The 21,276-nt window shown below is 44.6% G+C and overlaps 1 protein-coding gene across 7 annotated transcripts in view; it reads right to left on the minus strand.

The window, feature by feature from the left end:
- SYNE2 (spectrin repeat containing nuclear envelope protein 2) overlaps positions 1–21,276 on the minus strand; it is a 327,838-nt gene that overhangs the window by 164,869 nt on the left and 141,693 nt on the right. For all 7 annotated transcript variants that reach the window (XM_073638692.1, XM_073638693.1, XM_073638690.1 and 4 more), the window contains exons 41-44: positions 8,480–14,845; positions 6,965–7,063; positions 3,025–3,185; positions 1,518–1,647 (exon numbers count right to left, since the gene is read on the minus strand). In XM_073638692.1, coding sequence (XP_073494793.1) covers positions 1,518–1,647; positions 3,025–3,185; positions 6,965–7,063; positions 8,480–14,845 — 6,756 coding nt within the window. The remainder of the gene's footprint in view (positions 1–1,517; positions 1,648–3,024; positions 3,186–6,964; positions 7,064–8,479; positions 14,846–21,276) is intronic.

A 21,276-nucleotide genomic window follows, 5' to 3' on the forward strand; every position in this document is an offset into this window, starting at 1 on the left:
TGTGGAGAGCTACTTGATCTTTAACCTCCCAACATTCCCAGCTCTGCTATATCACTGCGCCAGTTCTGAATTATTGGACTCTGCTGCAAACTCAGCCCTGCTACATCACGCATCAGCTCTGCAATACTGGACTCTGCTGCATACTTAGCTCGGCTCCTTTGTTGCATGGACTCTGCTACGTTGCTGGACCATTTGTGCTCCGGTACAACTCAGTTTTGCTACTCTGTTTCCTCCACAATTAGTTAACTCTGCTACTTTGCTGGACCCAAAACTTTCTGTTCCACTCATCTCTGCTATCTTGGTTCCTCATCGCTGAGTCTACCCTACTTATATGTAGATTATAACTCGGCAACGCCAGCTGCCGTCTCTGCTATTCCAAGAGGCTCACGCTGCTTGATCAACACGGACTGCTTATATTGCACTACAAATACCCATCTGGTCTTATGGGCTTTAAGGGCTCCTCACCAGGTCTGGGGCCAATACTTATTTTGGTGGTGGTGCGATTAAAGGAGTCATATGCACTAATTATGATTCAAAACACTATAGATTGGGTGGCACGGTCTATATAAACCGGCAGGATAAACATCAAAAACTTTTTGCACAGCCTCTTGCATTAATGATATATTGCTTCTCAGAAACACTCTGGTGTAACTTCGTAGAAGTTGGCAAGTATCTATGAAACTTTTACGGCATCTGGAAGGGGGTCTCAGCTGCCAGAACCCACAATACGCCTTTAGGGCCAGGTTGATATCACATGTCTACCACGCTTGAGGCTCCATCAGGGTTTCTGCCTGAAGACCTAAAAAATGGGATTCAGACCACCAACAGAGCCATTCACTACAATGAGACAGATGGATGCACTTTATCCTCCATCTGGCCCCATTGCATCAGTGTACATCTTTCATCCATCTTTTTTTGGTGGGCACAAAAGCATGGTAAATCATGCGTTTGTGCCCATCTTTATAGGTGGGCACAAACGCGTGATTTACCATGCTTTTGTGCCCACCAAAAAAAGATGGAAAGTGATGGATGACAAAGTGGCTCTGTTTGCGTCATGACATTTTAAAAATAAATTAATATGCTTCAAACTGATCAATACGCATTCACATTTTCTCTACGGGCCAAGCAAAAAAATCAGCATTGCTCACATTTCAGAATTTATTTTTGGATGAACTCATATTGGTTTATGCCACTAAAAAAGGTCAAAAATAAAATGCAATGCAGCAATTAAAATACCAATACAGCGCCAGCCAATAATCAATCTGTGCCATGAAAATCCATGGATTAGTTTGTATTTGTGAAAAATCCAAACATCTCCTGGCATTTAAGAGAAGAAACGCGTTTTAAGAACCTGAAGTATTTTCCACAATATTAGACAGCAACAAAAAAAAAATTGCAAGAAGCCAAATAGAAAGTAAAGGTCAGCTTTAAACATATAACTCCTGCTAATTATAGACTGGCACGGACATTGGCATACGCAGACAGAAGATTAAAGACGGCACAAGCAGAATTCTTACCTTAACCTTATTTATAATGATAAGCTTTTCCCCGTCGTCTGGGAGCGTTTCATCCCTTTTCTCCACTGTGGTTATCAGAAGGGAATCATTGTTGTTCACAGCTGTGGCGTTTCCGGAAGTCTTTGGTGGTCTGGATAAAGAGAGCGGGTAAATTATCCATGATTTGACAGACTGTATCAGGAATATGGAGGCCATGGCATTTTGGGAGTGGAGAAGTGTGGAGTTGTCAACGGCCATGTAGCCCTAGGTCCAACCCCGGCGATGATATATCTAACACCATCCCACCGTGCACAGAAGCAAGGCTTTCATTAACAAAAGGTAAAGATCATTAAAAAAAAAATTTTTGAAACATCAAAGAGAAGTTTTGAGCGTCGAGGGTGTAGGAGCAGAGAACATTTTCCAAAAATTGTTTTAGCTCATGAGGAATAAAAACACCCAAGTTTATTATAGTGATTAAAGAGGACCTGTCACTTGCTAGAAAAAAAAAGTTAAATAGTTAAATATCTTCCCCGAGTTCCCCTGATTCTGCCACTCTTTTTCGTTTTGTTCTGCGTCGCTCCATTGCAGAGATATTCATATTTGTTGCTTTTGGAGCGCAGTATGTGAAATCTCTGCTTGTTGTGCAATTGGGAGTTTCTTCAGAGTCTTCCTTCACAGGAATTGCCAATCACAGCTCGGCGGCTGATCTAGCAGTCTGAACTGGTGAACGGTGATTGGCAGCGTCTGGCGGGGAGGGGTGAAAGCGCATGCCCCAAAAAGGACTCTGAAGAAACGCCTAGTTGGTCTGCAGGCAGAGAGTTCACATACTGAGCTCCAAAAGCAACAAATGTGAATATCCCTGCAATGGAGCGACGCAGAGCAAAACGGAAAAAAGCGTCAGAATCAGCAGAGGTCAGGAATTTTTACTAGGTATATAACTAGATGATGGAATTTTAAAGAGGATCGGTCACTTGCTAAAAGAAAGTTATATACCTTGCAAAAAATCCCTGACCTCCCCTGATTCTGCCACGCTTTTCTGCTTTGCGCTATGTCATATTAATGTCTATGGATTTAGAATAAGACGTGATAAAACTCCTACGAGTTATAATGTGAAGGTGTCCCAATACTTTAGTCTATATAGAGTATATATACACATATACAGTACAGACATATATATGTATACATCATTATTATTACAGCAATCTCAGCATCACCAGCACAATAAATTCTGCCCGACATCATCATGACCTGAAAGCGTTAAACGCGAGCCAATGTAATATCCGAGAGCCACTTCCTCTCTTAGCCCCAATCATCCAAAGAAAAAAAAACCTCAATCTTTCAAGAAGGAAAATTGTCTCGGTGGTTATCTTCAGTTGTAGAATGTCACAATGAGACAGTTTCATTATTTCGATAATGGGTCTCTGATTCACCCAGGAAACTTTCAAAAGAACTCTTTATGCAGATTTTCCATGCCGGGCATTTAGTATTTCTAATACACAGATTACTCGGCAGTGTGACCTGTACTTGCCTCCTGGAGGAATTACCGTCCTGAAGAAGTGTCTGCGGTTGACCACTGGCCTCTCGCTGTCCCGCTTTTGCTTCTTGTAAAGCTTTTTTCTCGGTGGCGTCTCCGGAGCTGTCTATCACATCTACATAATGCTCCTGGTGAATACTCTCGCCGGCTGCGCTCTGTCAGGAGGATTGAACAACATTAATAAGGAAACTTTCAGCAATTCGGAAAGTAACTTTCTTCACTATATGTAGACGGCACAGAACTAAGACAGCGCTTTATATGGACGGCAACTGAAAGCCCCGTGGGTCAAGATCAAACTGGCCAACTGGTGATCGGCAACCGTAAGCTCGCCGGCTGATGGGAAGCTACAGCTACCAACATTCCCCTGCCAGGGTTGGATGGGAATGGTAGTTTCACAGGTGAAGTTTGCCAATCCCTGAACTAGAGGATCCTCCGATGGGCGTAGGCTCGATCACAAGACTCAACCCCATTTGGAACCAACTTCGAAGGCCACAACTTAGTGGGGGACACACTATCTCACGTCCATTGGTCTTTCCTGTCTCCTCCATACACAGCTCGGCCGAGAGTTCCTGAGTTCTCCATGAGAGTACCACTGTCAGACTTATTTATCAGTAGTTTATCTTAGCGCCAAACTAAAGGATCGACTGTTGAAATGCAGCATGCCCCATCCTTCTATCCCCCGACATCATCTGTCTAGAGAGAGTTGGGAGGCCACCATACACCGTTGTTCGATCCAATGATTGCGTCAGCTTTAAGCTGTTGGCCAAATGCTCATTCATCCAACAGTGACTCCCCCATACACATGCACGCTCAGTTCAGCCGATCGTGAATGTGTTCTGTATGGGAAGAAGTGAGTGAGCCACTGTCAAACATTTCTGAGATAGTAAAAAGTTGGCCAAATCAGCAGATTTTGCAGCATGTGCCACCCATCGAATGTGTATGGGGGTCTCTCGACTCTCCCACACGAGGTGATGCAGGACCAGCAAACTTGGGCAAGTACGGCCTGGAGTGGCTATATATACCACTGACGATATCCACTGTACATAGACGCCAGATGTGCCCACTGCATGTAAGGAGCGGGCTCAGGAGCTGAACCTGCTCACATACAGCGCAGGTGCTGACCGTATTATACAGCCAGCATCCAAGTCTAACTGCTGTGATCAGAGCTCGCAGCAGTTTAACACCATTCCTGCCATGTTTGCACACTTATGAGGCCCAGACAGTGGTTGACATACATACAATATTGAAATGTTTTTTACAAAATCTGAGATAAAAAAAAAAAAACTGTAAAAAAAATAAAAAATAGCAGAGCAGATATGCTATGCAGCTAGCGCAGTGCACAATGCCCGGAGCAGCCAGTGTTACACCAGGTCACGGCTCACCGTCTATCCTGGATTAAACCTGTAACAAGCCGTGTGAGTGCAATCACGTCATGTCCCTCGGCTGCAGAAAAGCCATAAACCTGATACCCGGGAGCAGAGAAAACCAACAAAAAAGGTGACGGAATAGTGAATAAATGTGTGCCGCCCCTTACCCCCATGTATACGGATTTTGGCGCAGCGCTGGATTCCCTATGTATATTTCCAGGACTTGTAGCCGGACTTTTTTTCACTTTCTTTTCCAAAATAGATGATTTGATCCCCTCGCAGCCATCATTACTTAGTGTGCCCAACATGCAGATATGAGCCCCCCAGGATAGCGGATTTTAAATGATGGTACCCCCCAATAACCACGAGTAAGGGGTCCTGAGTTACCTTTTGCACTTCCCCAGAAGGACCAGGTTTTATATGGAGTGTGGTGGTGCATGCCCGTTCCTGCTCCATACAACTCTATGGTACTCATGGAAACATCTGAGCGCTCTCACTTGGCATTTCTGTAACCCCATGAGGTTTGCACGGAGTAAAAATGTGCAAGAGCGACCATGGGGTGGGTCATAAAGAGGATATATCAAAGGAATATTCACTAAAAGAGGTTTTCCCAAACGGGTTAGTTATTCCCCATCCTGAAATCAGGGCACTGCTGCCCCATCTGTTAAGGGGAGAGATGCGCACATGTAGGGGGCGGGTAGAAGAAGACATCGAGTCAAGAAAAGTTAATGCGAACAGTGGTGAATGTTTTTATAAAGTTTTTGCATTCAATCTTTATGGCCGGTTTGTGTCCCGGTTTTCCTGGAGGATTTACCCCAAGGCCGTCCTGGGGAATGGGGAGGGCTGTCCACTAGGGGAACCATTACAAGGCATAGAAATATAGGTCACAACACTCAGGGTAGTATACAGTTAACAATTTTGGGATTAGCCCATACACTGGCAGGGGTTAAATCAGATAAGAAGGGGAAGCACTTCTTGCTTAGGGAAAGTCGAGGAAAGAGTTCAGAGGAAGTGCTAGACAGTGATGACAGGTTCCTAGGCAGTGATGCAGCAGCGGCGAAGGGGTCTCCAAACAGTATGAGGACACTTCTGCAGTCTTGCACAGATCCTGGGGCAGTCTTGGGCCAAGGGCCCAGAAGAGGCATTGAGTGACATGTCTCTGTTTCCCCTGTGAGGAAGATACCGGTTGGGTCACAGCGAGAGGGAAAGATGGTGGGTCTCAGAGAAGCTGTTATGCTGGACGGAAGGTCCCTGGTACCAAGAGGGGCTGTTGAGGCGGGGGCAGGCCGGGCAGAACAGAGTCAAGAACTAATAGTACACTGGACAAAGGGAACATCATATGGTGGGGATTCTGTATCACTGTGTATGCCGCAACTGCATGTATCCGTGTTGCACAGTAAAGCTGAAACTGTTGAACTGGACCTAAGATCTCCTGTGTGCCACTTAATCCGGTCCCACAGACGGGGAGGTAACAATGACTCCCGAACGACAAGTGAGTACAGAAAGAACCCCACAGCACATTACACACAAGTCAGACTCCTGTTTAGAAGTGGGGTATCAGGGCAAAGAGAATTCAGTTCCGGCCCGCAGCCACCGGCTCTATGTCCCCCTTCACATGCTCGATTCATGGTCTATGGGACTGATGGGGAAAGCAGAGTAGAACGCTCCTCTATTTCCGGCAGTCCCATAGACAATAAATGAAGTGGAGGACAAGCATGTGCACCTCTCCTCCATTTCAGACAGGGCTGCAGGGCTCTGTTCTTAAGGCTTTATAGCTCTGCTTTTGGGGGTCCCAGAGATTTGGGTCTACAGGGATTAGAAAGTTATGCCCTATACTAGGGATAAGGGATAATTTGGGTTTGAGGGAAAAGCTCTTTAATTTAGATTATTTTGCAAGGAATAATCTTAGACGATTTAGCAACTTTGTTCATTTTTTTTTCACCTTTTAAAACAGATCAACCAGTAATCATCGTCAAGAACACTGATTTAGGGAGCAAAAGTTGCCAATAAAGCCAGAGTAGTGCCCACTCCATTCTGCTATAAAAACTCACCAAGGTTTTTTCTTCTGCATATTGTATGGCCAGTGGATAGGGCTGTGTGTACACCATGCAGTTTCTCACACACTGCTGATGTTATTTGTGGAGCAAGGACAAGGTATATCACATACTACATGAGGGTGAAGAAATCACAAACTCAGACTGTAGATTTGCTGCCACCTGGTGTTCAAGGTGCAGAATGCATCTGTAATTACTTTGGAGGTTATCAGCGCAAGTAACAGCGGCATAAAAAAATAAACATTTATGGCAGCTGTCACATAATCCTATACAGAATGGAATATCCTAGCGATTACAACAAACACATAAAACCAGACAATGCTCAGATTCCTGCTGATATATTGCAATATGACTTTTGCACTAACATATACATATATCCCTGAGAGTAACTATGGGGGAGGCAGCGTCTGACATGACACATTGGAAGACATCTGTATAATATTGGATACCCCGCAATAGATTTGGCATCGGGGGCCACAAGTGACTCCTCTGCACACCATTATTAATCCTTACCTTCGCACTAAGTCTCTTTGTGTTGGACTTTTGCTTTGACGTCGGTTCTTTTAACGATTTTCTTTCCACTTTTTGTTTTTCTGCTGAACCGGCATTTAACTTTGGGGGAAAAATATGGAAAATGAATATGAAGAAAAGTGTACAAAATGATGAACTGCGATAACCACATGGATCATAATCAATCACATGGTTATAGGCCCGGGTCGAGGGGCGACGGGGTGAATTTCCCAATAACATTCATGTATAAGAGTCTTCAATACATTGATCATCACTAAGGCTTCGGATGTGGATACTGTCATTTCATTTTCTTAAATGGGTAAAAATTTTATAGTTTACTGCTCATTGCCTAGGTTACTGGCCACCTCTGCTGTCTACCAGAGGTGGCCAGTCTCCTAGACAAGGAGCACAGCACTGTAAAGAGCTTGTAAATGCAGCTCTGAAGTGTCCTTGAGCTCTTCTGCAAAAGCAAAGCTGCTTCTGCTTTCAGCATTGGAGAAAGTATTGTTTTGGCCACCGGAGTGAACTGTCAATCATAAGGAGTGCACCGCCACCATGCAGGAAGCTGGGAGGCAGGGGAGTGGTGCGCTCCTAAAAATACATCTTAAGATAACCCTCTGTAAGCAAACACGTGATCACAAGGCCAACTAGACTTGTCTTGATGAGAAAATCCCTTTAATGACAGCTGTGCCTGTTTTTAAAGACCGTTAGATATTCTAAGATCCTCTAGAAACTATTTGCATCTTGGATTTGCCCTCAAGCTCAAAGAATGGAAACATCAACAGAGAAGAACTTCAGCTCTGGAGCACAAACCGCTGTCCTGTCATGTTTATTTAGGAGTTTGGCTAGGTCAAGGTTAAATAAGTCTTTCCGGGTGATTAATTCCTTTTCAAGGGTTGTTCCATAATCATCAGGATAGGTGTTAAATTGCAACTGTGGGACAACCCTGCACCGATTGTGAGTCCCCTGTGTGAATAAAGTGACAGCGCCCCAGTTCTCATGATCAGTGAGACCCCCAGTGATCAGAAACTATGGCTAGATGATAAGTTGTGATTGTGGGATAACCCCTTTAAATAGCACCTGTCACTTGCCATAAATAAATATATGACTACCTGCTGTAAATGCCACTGTTCTCCTGAATCCGGCATAGTTTTGTTTTGTTCCTCTCCGTTCCTAAGATATGGCCTCCTTTTTTCTGTATATAAATATTTCACCAACTGGGGGTGGTCCTCAAGAACTCACTTCATACAAGAGTTTATGAACACACCCACTTGGATAAAAAAGACTAGAGTTACAAACAGGGAAAAGGAGGCCATATCTCAGGAACAGAGAGGAGCAGGAAGAAAAGAAAAGCAACGCCGGATTCAGGAGAACAGCGGCATTTACACCATTACATATTTATAGCAAGTTCCAGGTCCAGAAAGAAACTGGCACAAATAACAGCAAAGAGGAACATGTGGATATTCATTTAATTATTTATAAAAATTAATAGAAAAAGCCCGTTCAGCCTGCTCTTACCTTTTTCTCTTTCTTGATTTTTGAAGATTTCTTCTCCTTTGCATTCTCGGTGTTGGTAGGTTCCAGTGCAGATTGATCTTTGGATGTGTCTGTAGGCTGCGGCAGAAGCTGAGCCTTAGGTTCCAATGAAGGTTGCTGTACGGCTTCCAGATCCCGTACTGAATCAATAGCAAGCTGTACTGAATCTCTGACGGCATTTATAGCGGCATCCTCCACTGAATCCCTTACTGACGACTGCACGGTCGGCTCCACTGTCGGCAGCACACGTGGGTCCATGGGGTTTGGCACTAAAGGCTCTACTATAGGAAGTAAAGATGAAGATACTGGAGAAAATGGTTGAACAAAAGACGTTTCTGCCGGCGGTAGTGTAGAATGTGTAGATATTTCTATTGTGCTTTGCTTTATTTTTGAAACTTCAGATCGGACAGAAGTTTCCTGCTTGAGGTGCACTGAAGAGTCTACAACAGACTGATATGATGTGTCCACTGTAGGCATGGCATCAGGAGGCATTGATAATTCTACTGTTTGAGTTGATGGTTCCATCATGGACTGAAATAAATCTCCCTTTGTACTCTTCATTAAAGATTTTGCTATAGACTGCACAGATGCTTCCACTGTCGGCTGATCTGATGGTTCCACTGTTGGATGAACTGATGGTTCCACTGTCGGATGAACTGATGGTTCCACTGTCGGATGAACTGATGGTTCCACTGTCGGATGAACTGAGGCCTCCACTGTCGGATGAACTGAGGCTTCCACTGTCGGATGAACTGAGGCTTCCACTGTCGGATGAACTGAGGCTTCCACTGTCGGATGAACTGAGGCTTCCACTGTCGGATGAACTGAGGCTTCCACTGTCGGATGAACTGAGGCTTCCACTGTCGGATGAACTGAGGCTTCCACTGTCGGATGAACTGAGGCTTCCACTGTCGGATGAGCTGAGGCTTCCACTGTCGGATGAGCTGAGGCTTCCACTGTCGGATGAACTGAGGCTTCCACTGTCGGATGAACTGAGGCTTCCACTGTCGGATGAACTGAGGCTTCCACTGTCGGATGAACTGAGGCTTCCACTGTCGGATGAACTGAGGCTTCCACTGTCGGATGAACTGAGGCTTCCACTGTCGGATGAACTGAGGCTTCCACTGTCGGATGAACGGAGGCTTCCACTGTCGGATGAACGGAGGCTTCCACTGTCGGATGAACGGAGACTTCCACTGTCGGATGAACGGAGACTTCCACTGTCGGATGAACGGAGACTTCCACTGTCCGATGAACTGATGGTTCCACTGTCCGATGAACTGATGGTTCCACTGTCCGATGAACTGATGGTTCCACTGTCCGATGAACTGATGGTTCCACTGTCCGATGAACTGATGGTTCCACTGTCCGATGAACTGATGGTTCCACTGTCCGATGAACTGATGGTTCCACTGTCCGATGAACTGAGGCTTCCTCTGTCCGATGAACTGAGGCTTCCTCTGTCCGATGAACTGAGGCTTCCTCTGTCCGATGAAATGATGCTTCCTCTGTCCGATGAAATGATGCTTCCTCTGTCCGATGAACTGATGCTTCCTCTGTCCGATGAACTGATGCTTCCTCTGTCCGATGAACTGATGCTTCCTCTGTCCGATGAACTGATGCTTCCTCTGTCCGATGAACTGATGCTTCCTCTGTCCAATGAACTGATGCTTCCTCTGTCCGATGAACTGATGCTTCCTCTGTCCGATGAACATCTACTGTCATCTGAACTGATGACTGTACTGTCGATTGCACTGGTGATTCATCGGTCGCCTGCAACGTTGGTTCTACTGTGGACTGCACACATGATTCTGCTGTAGTTTGCACAGATGGTTTTACGGTATGCCACATTGATAGTTCTACTGAGGTATGCACTGATGGTTCCTCTGTAGACTGCATATATGGTTCCTCCATAGACAGCATAGATGGCTTTTCTGTGTGCTGCAGAGATGGTTTCTCCATAGATTGCATAGATGGCTCTTCTGTAGGCTGCACAGATGGGTCATCTGTAGGCTGCATAGTTGTCTCTTCTGTAGGCTTAACTGGTACTTCATCTGTTGGCTGCATCGTTGATTCTACTCTAGACTGCACAGATGATTCTACTGTATGCCACACTGATGGTTCCTTAATAGACTGCGTAGATGATTCGTCTGTAGACCACATAGATGATACTATTGTAGGCTGCCCTGCATGTTCTTCTGTTGGCTGCATTGTTGGGTCTTCTATAGGCTGCAATGACAGTTCTATTTTAGCCTGCATAGATGTTCTTTTTGTAGGCTTCATTGGTGGTTCTAGTGTAGACTGCACAGTTGGTTCTTCTGTGAACAGCATAGATGGCTTTACTATAGGCATCACTGTTGGTAATGCTTTAGGCTTCACTGATAGTTCCACTGTAGACTGCACTGGTGGTTTTATTGTAGTCTTCACTGGGGCTTCTTCTGTATGCCGCACTGCCTTCTTCTTTAACCTTTTTTTAGATTTGTTTACATCTATTTTGTCAATTATAGAAGGCTCCTCTATAGACTGCACTGGTGCTTCTTCTGCAGCCTGCACTGGTGCTTCTTCTGTAGATTGCACTTCTGTAGACCACACTCGTGTTTCTTCGGCAGACTGCACTGGTGCTTCTATTGTAGACTGTATTGTTGGCTCTTCTATAGACCGCACTGGTGGTTTTATTGTAGTCTTCACTGGGGCTTCTGTATGCTGCACTCCCTTCTTCTTTAACCCTTTTTTAGTTTTCTTTACCTTTCTTTTCTCGATTATAGGAGGCTCCTCTTTTGACTGCTCTTGTGCTTCTTCTGCAGACTGCACTGCTGTTTCTACTGTAGACTGCACTGGTGCTTCTATTATAGACCGTACTGGTGGCTCTTCTGTAGACCATACTGGTGGCTCTTCTGAAGACCATACTGGTGGCTCTTCTGTAGACCGTACTGGTGGCTCTTCTGTAGACCGTACTGGTGGCTCTTCTGTAGACCGTACTGGTGGCTCTTCTGTAGACCGTACTGGTGGCTCTTCTGAAGACCGTACTGGTGGCTCTTCTGAAGACCGTACTGGTGGCTCTTCTGAAGACCGTACTGGTGGCTCTTCTAAAGACCATACTGGTGGCTCTTCTGAAGACCGTACTGGTGGCTCTTCTGTAGACCGTACTGGTGGCTCTTCTGTAGACCGTACTGGTGGCTCTTCTGTAGACCGTACTGGTGGTTTTATTGGATTCTTCACTGGGGCTTCTCCTGTATGCTGCACTGCCTTCTTCTTTAACCCTTTTTTAGTTTTCTTTACCTCTCTTTTGTCAATTATAGGAGACTCCTCTATAGACAGCAATGGTACTTCCTCTGCAGATCGCACTTCTGTAGACCGCACTTGTGTTTCTTCTGCAGACTGTACTGGTGGCTCTTCTGTAGACAGTACTGGTGGCTCTTCTGTAGACCGTACTGGTGGCTCTTCTGTAGACCGTACTGGTGGCTCTTCTGTAGACCGTACTGGTGGCTCTTCTGTAGACCGTAATGGTGGCTCTTCTGTAGACCGTAATGGTGGCTCTTCTGTAGACCGTAATGGTGGCTCTTCTGTAGACCGTAATGGTGGCTCTTCTGTAGACCGTAATGGTGGCTCTTCTGTAGACCGTAATGGTGGCTCTTCTGTAGACCGTAATGGTGGCTCTTCTGTAGACCGTAATGGTGTTTCTTCTGTAGACCGTACTGGTGGCTCTTCTGTAGACCGTACTGGTGGCTCTTCTGTACACAGTACTGGTGGCTCTTCTGTAGACCGTACTGGTGGCTCTTCTGTAAACATCAATGGTGGTTTTATTGGATTCTTCACTGGGGCTTCTCCTGTATGCTGCACTGCCTCCTTCTTTAACCCTTTTTTAGTTTTCTTTACCTCTCTTTTGTCAATTATAGGAGGCTTCTCTATAGACAGCACTGGTTCTTCCTCTGCAGATCGCACTTCTGTAGACCGCACTTGTGTTTCTTCTGCATACTGCACTGGTGCTTCTATTGTATACTGTACTGGTGGCTCTTCTGTAGACCGTACTGGTGGCTCTTCTGTAGACCGTACTGGTGGCTCTTCTGTAGACCGTACTGGTGGCTCTTCTGTAGACCGTACTGGTGGCTCTTCTGAAGACCGTACTGGTGGATCTTCTGTAGACCGTACTGGTGGCTCTTCTGTAGACCATACTGGTGGCTCTTCTGTAGACCATACTGGTGGTTTTATTGGATTCTTCACTGGGGCTTCTCCTGTATGCTGCACTGCCTTCTTCTTTAACCCTTTTTTAGCTTTCTTTACCTCTCTTTTGTCAATTATAGGAGACTCCTCTATAGACAGCACAGGTTCTTCCTCTGCAGATCGCACTTCTGTAGACCGCACTCGTGTTTCTTCTGCAGACTGTACTGGTGGCTCTTCTGTAGACCGTACTGGTGTTTCTTCTGCAGACCGTACTGGTGACTCTTCTGTAGACCGTACTGGTGGCTCTCCTGTAGACCGTACTGGTGGCTCTTCTGTAGACCGTACTGGTGGCTCTCCTGTAGACCGTACTGGTGGCTCTCCTGTAGACATCAATGGTGGTTTTATTGGATCCTTCACTGGGGCTTCTCCTGTATGCTGCACTGCCTCCTTCTTTAACCCTTTTTTAGTTTTCTTTACCTCTCTTTTGTCAATTATAGGAGGCTTCTCTATAGACAGCACTGGTTCTTCCTCTGCAGATCGCACTTCTGTAGACCGCACTCGTGTTTCTTCTGCAGACTGTACTGGTGGCTCTTCTGTAGACCGTACTGGTGGCTCTTCTGTAGACCATACTGGTGGCTCTTCTGTAGACCATACTGGTGGCTCTTCTGTAGACCATACTGGTGGCTCTTCTGTAGACCATACTGGTGGCTCTTCTGTAGACCATACTGGTGGCTCTTCTGTAGACCATACTGGTGGCTCTTCTGTAGACCATACTGGTGGCTCTTCTGTAGACCATACTGGTGGCTCTTCTGTAGACCACACTGGTGGCTCTTCTGTAGACCATACTGGTGGCTCTTCTGTAGACCATACTGGTGGCTCTTCTGTAGACCATACTGGTGGCTCTTCTGTAGACCATACTGGTGGCTCTTCTGTAGACCATACTGGTGGCTCTTCTGTAGACCGTACTGGTGGCTCTTCTGTAGACTGTACTGGTGGCTTTATTGGATTCTTCACTGGGGCTTCTCCTGTATGCTGCACTGCCTTCTTCTTTAACCCTTTTTTAGTTTTCTTTGCCTCTCTTTTTTCAATTATAGGAGGCACCTCTATAGACAGCACTGGTTCTTCCTCTGCAGATCGCACTTCTGTAGACCGCACTCGTGTTTCTTTTGCAGACTGCACTGGTGCTTCTATTGTAGACTGTACTGGTGGCTCTTCTATAGACCGTACTGGTGGCTCTTCTGTAGACCGTACTGGTGGCTCTTCTGTAGACCGTACTGGTGGCTCTTCTGTAGTCAGCACTGGTGGCTCTTCTGTAGTCAGCACTGGTGATACTGCTGTAGACTGCTTAGTTGGTTCTATTGTTAGCTGAATGGATGGTTGTACAGTAGGCTGCATTGCTGGTTTCAGAATTGTTTGTTCTATCATACGAACAGTTTTCAATGACAACTCGAAATTGGGTAGCTCTGATGTTTCAGCAGCAAAAAGCCTTAAAGGTTCTGTAGTTGGTTGAGTTGACATTTCCGTTGTAAGCTGCAGTGCATGTTCTAGTGTTGATTGTTCTACAGAAGGCTGTACTGAAGGTTTCTCTGTTGGTTGCGCCAAAGTTTCCAATGTAGGCTGAACTAAATCCTCCTCTCTGGGTGCATGCACTACTGATGTCTCTGTGGGTTCCAGATCAGATTCTGCTGAGGATTTTTCTGAAGACTGTAAAACAAGTCCCTTTGGAAAATATTCTGAAATCTCTGCTGGAGACTGTATTACTACATGTGCTGTATGCACTGAAGGTTCTTCTGTATGCTGCAGTGAGGCTCCCGCCACAGGTTGGACTGTAGTTTGCCCAGTGTGCTGTAATAGAGATGACATTCCATCTTTCACTAAATAGCCTTCTTCAGCCTTCTTTGTAGTTTGCAGTGAGGGTTCTTCTCCTGACCATTGATACTCTGACTTCTTCTTTGGTCCTTTTTTAGTTTTCTTCTCCTTTCTTTTCTCAATTACAGGAGGCTCCTCTATAACTTGTGACAGATAATCCATTCGTTCCAAGAATCCTCTCATTTTGCTGTGATGCATGTCCATCGCCTCCTGGATCCTGGTGACTCCGTTTGCAGAAGAGATCTGCTTTACATCTTCAGCTTGTTGAGCCACCTGATCCAGATCACTAAGCAATTCTTCATATCGATCCCGGAACACCTACAACACAGAAGTCATTGTAAATGATTGATATAGGGAAATATATATTCTTGTACCGTGTTAGCCAGTAGATAGAAAAATATTTAGATTTGAGAGTCCTCAGTGGTTGATACCTTTTAATGGCTAACTGAAAAGATGGTAACAAATTGCAAGCTTTCAAGACCACTCAGGTCTCTTCATCAGGCTTAGTATAACACAAAATCTGAAGAGTCACATATTTATACACAATAAGACACATAAGAAAAAAAAATGCAATAGGTAAGACAGGTGATGAAAAGCAGAGTTATTATGGAAGAGATAAACAGTTCTGGCTATAAATATTTTAGCAGTTAATAGATAAGGAGTGTGAAGGTTTTATTGTCCTGAGCAGGAATGAATGTGTCGCATGGATTTATGTCATTCTACATCAACTAAGGAATGTGCTCCTCAGACCTGTGAGGCCATCACAACACTGGACACAGGACAATAAAACCTTCACACTCCTTATCTATTAACTGCTAAAATATTTATAGCCAGAACTGTTTATCTCTTCCATAATAACTCTGCTTTTCATCACCTGTCTTACCTATTGCATTTTTTTTTCTTACCTGTCTTATTGTGTATAAATATGTGACTCTTCAGATTTTGTGCTACACTATACCTGATGAAGAGACCTGAGGAGTCTTGAAAGCTTGCAATTTGTGACCATCTTTTCAGTTAGCCATTAAAAGGTATCAACCACTGAGGACTCTCAAATCTAAATATTTTTAAATGATTGATCCAATTCAGATAATAAGATGATCACAGAGAGCTCCAGTGATAAATTTTCATCTGTGAGGCTACCTAGCAGTTTTCCTGTAGCTCCCCCACAGGGGAAACAAAGCATTACACATTTCTTCTAAAATCCAATAGGCTGGACATGTCAGGTCCTCCACAGGAAGAAAAACATTTTTTATTGTAAAAGCTCTCCATTCTAGCTTATAGTTTAGGATGCTAACCAGGGCTCTAGTGTAGAGGTAATGACACGATATCTTGCCCCCCAAAAAAATCTTTAAAGAAGATCTGTCCAGATTTACCAATAAAAACTGGGGGTTTAGACCTAATGAGGTTGGTGTACTTACATTAAAAATATGTATCTGAATGACTTTATTATCCCAATTTTAAAAGGAGCATTTTCCTATATATTGTAATTCTGAAGTATTTGCAGTATAAGTTATTATTTTCCATAAAAAATGGAAAAAAAAAGTTAAATAATATTTTAAAATATTTTTAAAAAAATTATTCAACCCATGAAGTAAACACTGTAAAGAAAAAAAAAATCAAAATGCCAGAATTGCTATTTTTCAGTCGACGCATGTACGCAATGTGCAATACAAAGTGATGAAAACAAAGTAGGAATTAAAAAAATAAAAGCAAAAAAATTACCTCTCACAAAATAGAAGGAAAAATAAAAAAGTTAAGATTTTTGAAAAATAGTGACCTAAACCCTATTTATTTCCCTTTTACAAAGTTGAAATTTTTTTATGCCACAAACACTAAAATCATAATAATAAATAAAATAATACAAGTTTGATATCACCATGATCGTACTGACCTGGAGAATGATGTACTGTACAATGAATGCAGAACAAATCTTAAAAATGATGGTAGAATTGCAGAGGGGAGAGCGGTTTCATCATTTGTTTTCTTGTTTTTCAGTAAATTATAAGGTATAATGAATCACGTCAATCAAAAGTACAACTCATCCAGCAAAAAAAAAAAATATATATATATATATATATATATATATATATACACACAATATACAGTTATATGAAAAAGTTTGGGCACCCCTATTAATCTTAAGCTTAATGTTTTATAAAAATTGGTGTTTTTGCAACAGCTATTTCAGTTTGATATATGTAATAAATGTTGGACACAGTAATGTTTCTGCCTTGAAATGAGGTTTATTGTACTAACAGAAAATGTGCAATCTGCATTCAAACAAAATTTGACAGGTGCATAAGTATGGGCACCTCACCAGAAAAGTGACATTAATATTTAGTAGATCCTCCTTTTGCAAAAATAACAGCCTCTAGTCGCTTCCTGTAGCTTTTAATGAGTTCCTGGATCCTGGATGAAGGTATTTTTGACCATTCCTCTTTACAAAACAATTCCAGTTCAGTTAAGTTTGATGGTCGCTGAGCATGGACAGCCCTCTTCAAATGATCCCACAGATGTTCAATGATATTCAGGTCTGGGGACTGGGATGGCCATTCCAGAACATTGTAATTGTTCCTCTGCATGAATGCCTGAGTAGATTTGGAGCAGTGTTTTGGATCATTGTCTTGCTGAAAGATCCATCCCCTGCGTAACTTCAACTTTATCACTGATTCTTGAACATTATTGTCAAGAATCTGCTGATACTGAGTGGAATCCATGCGTCCCTCAACTTTAGCAAAATTCCCGGTGCCGGCATTGGCCACACAGCCCCAAAGCATGATGGAACCTCCACCAAATTTTACTGTGGGTAGCAAGTGTTTTTCTTGGAATGCTGTGTTTTTTTGCCGCCATGCATAACACCTTTTTGTATGACCAAACAACTCAATCTTGGTTTCATCAGTCCACAGGACCTTCTTCCAAAAAGAAATTGGCTTCTCCAAATGTGCTTTTGCATACCTCAGCCGACTCTGTTTGTGGCGTGCTTGCAGAAACAGCTTCTTTCGCATCACTCTCCCATACAGGTTCTCCTTGTGCAAAGTGCGTTGTATAGTTGACCGATGCACATTGACACCATCTACAGCATGTTGATGCTGCAGCTCTCTGGAGGTGGTCTGAGGAATGTCCTTGACTGATCTCACCATTCTTCTTCTCTGCCTTTCTGATGTTTTTCTTGGCCTGCCACTTCTGGCCTTAACAAGAACTGTCCCTGTGTTCTTCCATTTCCTTACTATGTTCCTCACAGTGGAAACTGACAGGTTAAATCTCTGAGACAGCTTTTTGTATCCTTCCCCTGAACAATTATGTTGAATAATCTTTGTTTTCAGATCATTTGACAGTTGTTTTGAGGAGCCCATGATGCCACTCTTCAAACAGGAGAACAACTTGCAAGTGGCCACTTTAAGTAGCTTTTCTCATGATTGCATACACCTGGCTATGAAGTTCAAAGCTCAATGAGGTTACAAAACCCAAAAAAATGCTTTAGTAAGTCAGTAAAAAGTAGGTAGGAGTATTTAATACAAGAAAATGATAAGGGTGCCCATACTTATGCACCTGTCAAATTTTGTTTGAATGCAGATTGCACATTTTCTGTTAGTACAATAAACCTCATTTCAAGGCAGAAACATTACTGTGTCCAACAGTTATTACATATATCAAACTGAAATAGCTGTTGCAAAAACACCAATTTTTATAAATCATTGAGCTTAAGATTAATAGGGGTGCCCAAACTTTTTCATATAACTGTATATATATATATATATATGTCTGTGTCCATCGCCTTAAGTGTGGCCATTGCTGAAGTGTGAGAAATATGAATTAATCCTGAATTGAACATGAAGGGAACTGAAGGTAACTGGATACTAAGTCACAGTAAACAATGTTTGTCTTTGTTTTCACTCTCACCCCCTTAATCCTTCACTTCTTACAACCACCCCTAATCCCTACACCTAGTAATGAACTCTTCATCTCTCCCTCCATTCTCCCCACCCATCTCACCTCCCGCTCAGAGCTATTCCTCAACATACAATCCTTTGTCTCCAAACACAGACAGCCACCTCATGCCCTCTCCTGCTCCCACCTACTAACGCTTTCGCTGCTCCGCCTCACTGCCGGCGACATCTCTCCACATCCCGGCCCTCCTCACCACATCCCTACAATCACTTCCACCTCCTACCCACGATCTGTCCCAAACACACGTAACCCTTCTCACCTTATACCCATCTGCCCAGCCCCTGCTTCCCCAGTCCCTCTAACAGGAGGTCTATGGAATGCTCGCTCCGTCTGCAACAAACTTTCCTACATTTAAGACCTTTTCATCACTAACAAACTTTCCTTCCTCAGCATCACTGAAACCTGGCTCACCCCCTCCGCCACGGCCTCTGCTGCTGCACTTTCGTAAGGAGGATTCCACCTCTCCCATACCCCCCGCCCCACCGGCAAGCACGGTGGAGGAACAGGTTTCCTACTATCAGATAACTGCTCCTTCACCCATATCCCACTGCCGCCCTCAATTACTCTCCCCTCTTTTGAAGTGCACTGCATGGGCATCTACTCCCCCTCCAACCTCCAACTGGCTGTCATTTACCACCACCCAGGATCAACCACCACTTTCTTAGACCACTTCACCACTTGGCTACTTCATTTCCTCTCCGTTGACATCCCCACTATCCTCATGGGCGACTTTAACATCCCCATTGACACTTCCCTCTCAGCTGCCTCTAAGCTTCTATCCCTCACTTCCTCCTTCGGTCTTGCTCAGTGGTCTTCCACACCCACCCACAAAGACGGCCACACACTGGACCTCATCTTCACCCGCCTCTGTTCCCTATCTAACCTCTCTAACTCACCTCTCTCTCTCTCTCTCTGACCACAACCTACTTACATTCTCTACCCTCTCCTCTCCAGGGCAACAATCCCCACTCCACAAACTTGCATACCCTCGCAGAAATCTCAAACACCTTGACCTATACTCACTCCCTGAATCCCTTCTCCATCTTACAGACATTAGTTCCTTACATGATGCAGATGTTGCTGCCACTTTATACAACACCACAACAGCAGCAGCTCTCGATTCGGTTGCCACCCCCCCACACACACATACCAAAGCTTGCACATTCAACAAACAACCCTGGCACACCAGCCTAACTAAAGAACTGCGACGGGCCTCCAGGGTTGCTGAGCGTAGATGGAAAAGGTCCCACTCCAATGAGCACTTCATCGCATTCAAACAGTCCCTCACCACCTTCAAGTCCACACTCACTGCAGCAAAACAAACATACTTCGCGTCTCATATCCTCCCTGTCTCACAACCCCAAACAACTATTTAACACCTTCAATTCTCTCCACCGTCCCCCAGTGCCCCCTCCCTCTCCTCTTATTTCAGCTGAAGACTTTGCCTCATTCTTCAAGCAGAAGATTGACACCATCAGACAAAGCTTTTGCCTAAAGTCCCAACAGCTCCTCCCCACACCTACTCAACCCTCCTCCTCCAAAACCACCTTCTCCACCATTACGGAAGATCAACTTTCCTCTTTACTCTCCAAATCACACCTCACCACCTGTAAACTCGACCCAATCCTGTCCCACCTCATCGCAAACCTTACCACTATCTTCAACCCACCCCTAGCCCACCTCTTCAACCTGTCACTAACAACTGGTGTCTTCCCCTCATGTTTCAAAAATGCCTCAATCACACCCATTCTCAAAAAGCCCTCCCTTGACCCATCCTCTCTGACTAGCTATCGCCCCATATCACTTCTCCCCTATGCCTCAAAACTACTGGAACAACATGTCCATTCTGAGCTGTCCTCCCTCCTCTCCTCCTGCTCCCTCTTCGACCGCCTACAATCTGGTTTCCGACCGCACTATTCTACTGAAACTGCACTGACTAAAGTCACCAACGACCTACTAACCGCCAAATCTAAGTTACACTACTCTGTCCTCCACCTCCTAGACCTGTCATCTGCCTTCGACACAGTGGACCATTCCCTCTTATTACAAACTCTCTCATCTCTCGGTATCACAGACTTGGCCCTATCCTGGATCTCCTCATACCTAACAGACAAGACATTCAGTGTCTCCCACTCACACACCACCTCCTCATCTCGCCCGCTATCTGTCGGTGTCCCCCAAGGTTCAGTTCTAGGACCCCTGCTCTTCTCCATCTACACCTTAGGCCTAGGACAGCTCACAGAGTCTCATGGCTTTCATTATCACCTCTATGCTGATGACACACAGATCTACCTCTCTGGACCCGATATCACCTCCTTACTAACCAAAATCCCACAATGTCTGTCTGATATTTCATCCTTCTTCTCTGCTAGATTTCTAAAACTTAACATGGACAAAACAGAATTCATCATCTTTCCGCCATCTCATTCACCCCCCCCCCCCCAGCTGACCAATCTATCGACGTCAATGGCTGCCCACTCTCCCCAGTCCCTCAAGCTCGCTGCCTTGGGGTAACCCTGGACTCTGAACTCTCCTTCAAACCACATATCCAAGCCCTTTCCACTTCCTGCCGACTCCAACTCAAAAATATCTCCCGGATCCGCACATTCCTCAACCACGAATCTGCAAAAACACTAGTGCACGCCCTCATCATCTCCCTCCTTGACTACTGCAACCTCCTGCTCTGTGGCCTCCCCTCTAACACTCTCGCACCCCTCCAATCCATCCTAAACTCTGCTGCCCGACTAATCCACCTGTCCCTCCGCTATTCCCCGGCCTCTCCTCTCTGTCAATCTCTTCAC

Source organism: Phyllobates terribilis, unplaced genomic scaffold (assembly GCF_046119375.1).
Source record: "Phyllobates terribilis strain yellow unplaced genomic scaffold, ASM4611937v1 Scaffold_7__3_contigs__length_470593459, whole genome shotgun sequence".
NCBI classification, from domain to species: domain Eukaryota; kingdom Metazoa; phylum Chordata; class Amphibia; order Anura; family Dendrobatidae; genus Phyllobates; species Phyllobates terribilis.